The sequence below is a fragment of the Rutidosis leptorrhynchoides genome, chromosome 2, assembly GCF_046630445.1.
Source record: "Rutidosis leptorrhynchoides isolate AG116_Rl617_1_P2 chromosome 2, CSIRO_AGI_Rlap_v1, whole genome shotgun sequence".
NCBI classification, from domain to species: Eukaryota; Viridiplantae; Streptophyta; class Magnoliopsida; order Asterales; family Asteraceae; genus Rutidosis; species Rutidosis leptorrhynchoides.
This window is the reverse complement of record NC_092334.1, coordinates 647,590,478-647,597,611: the sequence shown is the minus strand read 5'-3', so window position 1 is coordinate 647,597,611 and position 7,134 is coordinate 647,590,478. Positions and strand designations below refer to the sequence as shown.

Genomic DNA, 7,134 nt, shown 5'->3' with positions numbered 1-7,134 from the left:
CAAATCCAATCACATGTGATTGAAAGAAAATTAATTTTTTTTCTTCAATCACATGTGATTGAATTTGACATGCAGAATCACATGTGATTGGCATGCAGAATCATATGTGATTTACTGCATGTCAAATCCAATCACATGTGATTGAAAAAAAATTGGGAAAAAAATATTTTGAAAAAAAATATCGTAAATTTTTTTTAAAAAAAAAAATTTCAATCACATGTGATTGTCGCACCACATGTCGCAATCTGATTGGTCCTTGGATCTTAATTTAAAAGTTGAATTCATTTGAATATTTATCATATAAAATAAAAAACAAATACAAACCGATCATACCATTTTACTAATTTACATTATAAAATTAATTTTAATTAAAAAAAGGTACAAAATCAAAACAAATAAATACCCATAATATATAATTATCCCCGTGACCATATGTACAAACATTTTAACAAATTGTACACTCTTTTAGAAAATAACCCATGAACACATGTACAAACTTTGAAGCATATTGTACAACATTCATATAATAATTGTATTTTAAGTTTTAAAAAAATTTCAAGAGGCATTTGTTATTACTAGTAATTATTATTAAAAATATAAATACTTATTATTATTATTATTATTATTATTATTATTTAAATATGAGTTCTCTTTACAGGACTAATTACGTTACATATGTATCCGAACTACATTTTTCAATAAAAGGTTGTAATGTATGTTTTTATCACAAGAAAAACAGTAATTGTGATGAAAATTGATGCCCAATTATTTTAATATTTGTAATATGCAAAATCATAACAGTAATTGAAGAGTTTGTAATTAGGTAACTTTGTTTTTTAAAATTCTAGATAAATTTTTCAATTTGTCATTCGCTGCACAGGTTAGATTGCTAATAGGAAAGGATGGAGATACTATTAGAACTTTTCAATATGATTCAGGTGCAAGAATTAGGATCCATATTGTAATATCGCAGGTAACACGTTTCCCGTAGCATGATATTGTCCGCTTTGCCCGTAGGCGCACGAATTTTTATTGGCGACCAAAGACGACGAACACTTTCCCAGGAGGTCACCCATCCTTGTAGTGCACTCGTCCGAGCACGCTTAACTGCAGAGTTCTCATGAGACCTGCTGCGCTTGTGGTCCCAAAACGCGTCATGCTAGAAAATATCTCCACACCCTTATAAGGCATGCTTCGTTCCCCTCTCCAACCGATGTGGGACGGATGTAACACGGATGTTACACATATTACACGAGATGCTGATCGTGTATCTAACTCGGTCACCAGACATGTGGAATCTGTAATATTGATTTTATAATTGGGTATTGTAACATATTATTATGGAATAATGGGATACAAAATTTGTGCAAGTAAACAAGACTAATGGCTAGAAGTGCAACACCATCAATTAGATCTTATCTAAGGGAAAATAGGAGCATCCGACATATGCAATGGAAGGATATCATGATTCCTTGATAGATGAGTAGATTTGGGGCCTTTTACAAAAATCTATTAATAGAATAAATAAAAATTTGATTTTACCCTTAAAAAATTCTGCAAATTCGCGGGTCTTAAGCTGGTTATTACTTATATTCAGACATATATTTTAACATAATAATAATAACATTAAATTTCTTTATTTTCTTTGATTTTTTTTTTGAAAAGACCGCAAAACTTAATTATGACAATGCCAACCATAGTCGTTAAGACAATATTTAAATATTAATTAGTAAGTGTCAGTTTATTATAATGTATTTTCTATATTTGATCCTAGAGGATAACTTTTTTTAATAAAATTATTTAGTTTTATATTTGAAATACTTCTAAACTTGGAAGACAGTTTACTTAAGCAGCATATGCTTAGAAAATCTTATGCTCTACTTTAAAGTAGATACAAAAATATTAGTACATTCTTTTTACAAAAAAAAAAAAGAAAAAAAAGAAGGCGAGGTTATTATCGCTGCATCGGCATAGTTGAAACGAGAGATGATCGCAACGGGTGGTTTAGTCTCTCGAGTGATCCCAATCGCTGTTAAAAAAAAGAAGACATTTTATTAAATTAATGAAAGCCTAAAGATTATGTACAAATTAAAGAATGTTTGGTGTCTATCAAAGTTTGTAAAAACTAAAAAGTTACAAAATATCAATATCTTTAAAGTTAAAGGGGTCAAATGTACAACTTGACAAAAATTATAACAAGAAAACACAAAAGGCCGTCTAACGCCTGCACTGCCTGCTTGTTATAGAGATAGAAATAGAAATAGAACTCGGAGCGAGAGAGGGAAAAATGGGTAAATCCGGCGGAGTTACGACGGCGAAGAGGAAAAAGGGCCGTCCATCACTCGCAGATCTAAAAAAACGAGCAGCACTTGAAGAAGAAGAAGAACAACAATTACAAAATGAAAAGCGTAGATCAACTCGCGGGAACCCTAATTTCGCAGCCGAAGATCAAATGACGAAGAAGAGTATTATGATGACGCTGATGATGAACGAGAAGAGAAAAAAATTAAAATTAGTTATTCGGTTACCTCAATTGGATCAACAATCTGATTTAATTCGATCTTCACCGGTTAAGCAAGTTTCATGTGGTTCTGATTCGATCGCTGATGTTGATAATCGTAAAATCAACAGCGGATCTGGTGGTATAGTTACTAGTTCTCAGGTAATTATTATGTTTATGCCCTAAAAATTAGGGTTTTTAAATAGTAAAGAAAGCTGTGTTTTTTTTATTTGGATCTTTTGATGTTTTTGGGGATTTTCGGGCGTGATTCGGAAGTCGGTGTGTTTCTTCCGAGTCTTACTTGCCCTTTGATTCCATGTGATTCTAGATTTTCAAGCTGCTGCAAAATACAGCTAAAATTAGTGTTTACGAATTGGCATTACAGCAAGGCGATTGAGTAAACTAGAATTATTGTTAGCCGTAATAGGAATCTTCTATAGATACTTAGTCTATTATTTTTATCTTCGTTCATTGTTTACGAATTTTCGGGGCCTGAGGGCCTTGCTTCTAGAACATTGATTTAATGGCCCGAGGCAACTTTCTAGCTCTCTTGCTTGAGAGATATTGAGGAACATGGATGGATGTCATCACTCTTTTTTTCTTCTTGTATTCTTATATCGGGTGCATGCATAGAAGTGCAGTCTTGTAAGAGGTTCAGTTTTCGAAACTTAGAACTTAAATTACAACTGTTATAGATTATTATAGTTTTTTTTTTTAAAAAAAACTTTGGTTGAAGAATTTTCTTGCGCTATGTGGTCATATTTTTAATAAGTTCTTGCTGGCTATATATATATATATATATGATTTCTATTTTGATCTTTACAGTCATCAGCTTGATTAGAAACTTTCAAATGATTACTCAGTACCAGTATATGAGTTGTATTGCATTTTGAAAACTTAGGAGATACTAGTTGTAACTGTTGGGAACTGACAATTTGTTAGGTAACTTGACATTGGACGATCTATCTTTCTCGTATGATTGTTGAAGGGGCAATCTTAATATCATCATTAGTCTTCATTAATGTGCATGTACCAAGGATAAAGTAAATAAGTTGTAAAAATGTGGTGCATTCAGTTTTAAATTGGTGGATATATTTTATAGAGTTACAGTCATTTGCTCAATAGTTTATGCTTTTTATTTCTTTATACATACGTTTGCAGTACTTTGAACTCACAGATTTGCCTTTTTTATATGTGCAGGCAGATGTGGTGTATTTGATCTGATCTAACGCAATGCAATATAACCCATCTGATGCCGTCTTCTTCGGCAGGTAGGTTTTGCCTTTGCTGTTTCTGAACTGTTCGTATTATCTATAATCTATAAATTATTATACACTTTTCGGTTTTTGTCCTTTTAGGTGAGGTCTATACAAGAGTTGGCAAAATGAGATTTTGAAAATTTGAGACAAGAGGGTGATGACGATGAGCTACAACCAAAGGTAGTTAAAAGAGGCAGGCCTCCAAGCAAGCACTTAATAAAGCCACCTGGCAGAGCCTCAGTGGAGGTAGTTGCCCCTGAGTCTACCTCGGGCTCCGCTGTAGCGAACATTATAGATTGGACACTCTGAACTGTTAACAGATTGGAATGAAGAGTTTCCAGGTCTCTTTTACCTGCATTATTTGATTTGATTATTTAATTTGACACCTTAGATCATCTTTACGTATGTTTCTATTATTCAAATGGTAGAAAGCTAAAATACCATGTGCCCCCTTGTAACAATTATTTGCATTTTACTTTTATTCTTGATGGGATAAATGTCAACAAAATCTATATTGTCAGTTCACATGAAGTAAATGTGTTAAACACGCAGCTCGCATTAAGGTATAGGAACAAAATTTGTTTTACAGACGAGACCAGGCGTGATACTTACAAGCAGTTTCATCCTTTAAATTTTGCTTGTGGAAATTCTCTTTTAACCAACATTGGCGGGGAAAGGAAGCAGTGGCGGTATGTTTTTTCAATCTATAATGTAATTTAGGTCTATTTTAATACTTGCAAATCGTAAATCTGTTTCTGTTAAGAATTCTAGATACGTATTGCAAATTCTCATGCATTAAATAATCCATTATCACTCAAATACAAGTATGATTATATAAATATACATTTGTATTTAATTGGATATCCATTGGAACTTTTTGATATCCCATCCCATATCCATTAACACGCTTCATATGTCAGATTTGACAGATAATTTCGAATCTTATTAGATATGTGAGTATGAATTTGGGTGAAAAATAATACGGTGTAAATGAATATGGATGTCCGATCTATACTCTTCATTTGCCATAGTCGTGTACAAATCATGTAGTATTAGTCTATTAGATATGAAAATATACCCGTATACATTTATATGTTCATATACACATATTTCATAAATTATTCGACCGTAATTGAATACAAGTGGTAGAATAATAGTAAGGATAAGGATAAGGATATTTACAGATTCAATTATTCCTATGTATCTTATAGCTTTAGTGTAATTAGCTATATATATATATATATATATATAGTGTTTTAATCAAGAGGGAAACACTTTCTTGGGAGAAGTGGGGGGAAGTAAATTTTTTTTCGTTTTTTTGATTTTTTTTTTCATACATTAAGATCACATGATAATATGAACATTTAAAAAAGACACTTTGTGATGAATGTTATAATTTTGACGGGAAAAACGCTCGAAGAAATGAATGATAACATGCATCATGAGAAATGTTTTAATTAGAGTTTTTTTCATCGTTTTTTTTCATCTTATGTGATTTTTTTTCTTTCAAAATTTAGCCCGATTTAGAGTTTAAGGTTTAGTCCCTAAACCCTAAACTTTAAACCGTTCGTGCTAAATTTCAATCTAAACTCTAAACTTTAATTTCTAAACCCTAATTTCTAAACCCTAATTTCTAAACTCTTAAAAAAAATCTATTTAAAACATTACTCATGATACATGTTATCATTTATTTCTTCGAGCGTTTTCCGTCAAGATAATAACATTTATCACAAAATGTCTTTTTTAAATGTTCATATTTTCATGTGATATTAATGTTTGAAAAAAAAATTCAAAAAAAGAAAGAAATAACATTACTTCCCTCTAAAAAAGTGCTTATCTCTTGATTAAGACACTATATATAGTGACATAAATAATTGAAATGTTATATTCATCATGTAGAGTCGAATTATACTTTGACCCATACAATGAAGTAATAATTGGGATATAATATAATTGGAATATGTGTAATCAACTAAAGTTGCGTTTGATAAAACTGAATGATTCAGCGTTGAATGATTCATAATCTGAATGATTCAAAGTCTCTTAATAAACTTGGTTTAGAATGAAAACACACTATTTGATGATCATATTGAATGATCATATGAATTCGGTAAAATTACCTTAATAACGCGTTACATGAATAAGATAATCCAATATACTTGTTTGTTAAGTATTATGAATATATGATTTGATGTTGATATTACATAAATTTTAGGTGCTTAATTGTTAAGAGAGTGTTTCAACTCTGAATGATTCAGTACTGAATGTTAAACCATTCAAAATCATATCTATAACTATAAGATCCGGTTGAATTACATTTTGACTCAATTAATCGATCCTGATTGAAGCTCACATCTTCACATCATATAAATTAAAAAATGCATCTAATAAATTTTTTTTAAGAACAAGTAAGGATATATAGTAAATCCAGAATAGCACCGAAAATTCATTAAACTTCACTCATTTAATTCTAAAGATTTTTCAAATAAAGCTTTTATTCATAAACAAATTGACTCCAATATCCAAAACTTAATTAAACATCATTTTTATTATTCAACGGATCTTCTGCGGGAGGGATGATTGTAACTTCAAAGATTGTTTGAACTTCAACGAGAGTGACAATTGTAACTTCAGCGAAAAGGATGATATTCTTCTGATCAACCAATAGTTTAATGAGTCTATCTTTGTTGCTGTGCACGAAGAGTAACATCAGTTCATTCACGGTTAGCACGTCCAAGTCAGATATTTGAGTGTCGTTCCAAATGAGGTACGCTAGCCAAACTATTTGAGCATATGTTTGTTGAAGTCGTTTTGACTTTTTTGATTTGATCTTTTCTTCGGCTAAATTTGATCGAAAGTTGAGTTAGTTATTTATCTAGAGAGTGAAAAAAACTTCTTGATTTCGATCAGTGTCGAAACCATTAGGACCCTTAGATTAATCGGTGTAAGTGCCTTTATCCAACCGTCTCAGTTAAAAAACTTATGAATTTCGATCCGTATCAAAATCGTTAAGACCGTTAGATTAATCGGCATTAATCGGCAGGATAGCCCTTGTCCAACTGTCTGATTTCCTTAACTATTATTATTATTATTATTTTTTATTTTGTTTCGTGTAGTTTGAATCGATCTGCGTCGAACTCATATATGACAGTATAATAGGCAATATCTGAGGTTATATATAGGTTTCACGTGGATCGATTTTATACACGAAACAAAATTAAAGAAAAAAAGAACTAAGGAAATCATACGGTTAGGATAAGGGCTCTCTGGCCGACTAATCAAAGAATATTAACGGTTTTGATACGAATCGAGATCCAGAAGTTATTTAAATTTGACGGTTGGATAAGGCCTCTCAAACCGATTAATCTAAAGGTC

At 31.3% G+C, this 7,134-nt stretch overlaps 1 protein-coding gene across 3 annotated transcripts; it reads left to right on the top strand.

The window, feature by feature from the left end:
* Positions 1–2,246: 2,246 nt before the first annotated feature.
* Positions 2,247–4,573, top strand: LOC139893763 (uncharacterized). Of its 3 annotated transcripts, none has more exons than XR_011774692.1 (4): positions 2,247–2,662; positions 3,701–3,771; positions 3,859–4,100; positions 4,349–4,573. XR_011774692.1 is itself a non-coding variant. In XM_071876950.1 (3 exons), the coding sequence occupies exons 1-2, from the start codon at positions 2,288–2,290 to the stop codon at positions 3,722–3,724; spliced, it is 399 nt and encodes a 132-aa protein (XP_071733051.1). In that variant the 5' UTR covers positions 2,247–2,287; the 3' UTR covers positions 3,725–3,771; positions 3,859–4,573. The 3 variants fall into 3 exon arrangements, 1 of the variants encoding a protein (XP_071733051.1); XR_011774691.1 differs by having other exon boundaries at positions 4,312–4,573; XM_071876950.1 differs by having other exon boundaries at positions 3,859–4,573.
* Positions 4,574–7,134: the final 2,561 nt, after the last annotated feature.

Excerpts from the sequence above, each read along its gene's own strand:
- LOC139893763 (XM_071876950.1), top strand. The coding sequence starts at position 2,288 with ATGGGTAAATCCGGCGGAGTTACGACGGCGAAGAGGAAAAAGGGCCGT. Across the intron at positions 2,663-3,700 it reads GTATAGTTACTAGTTCTCAG|GCAGATGTGGTGTATTTGAT; the intron begins GTAATTATTATG and ends TTATATGTGCAG.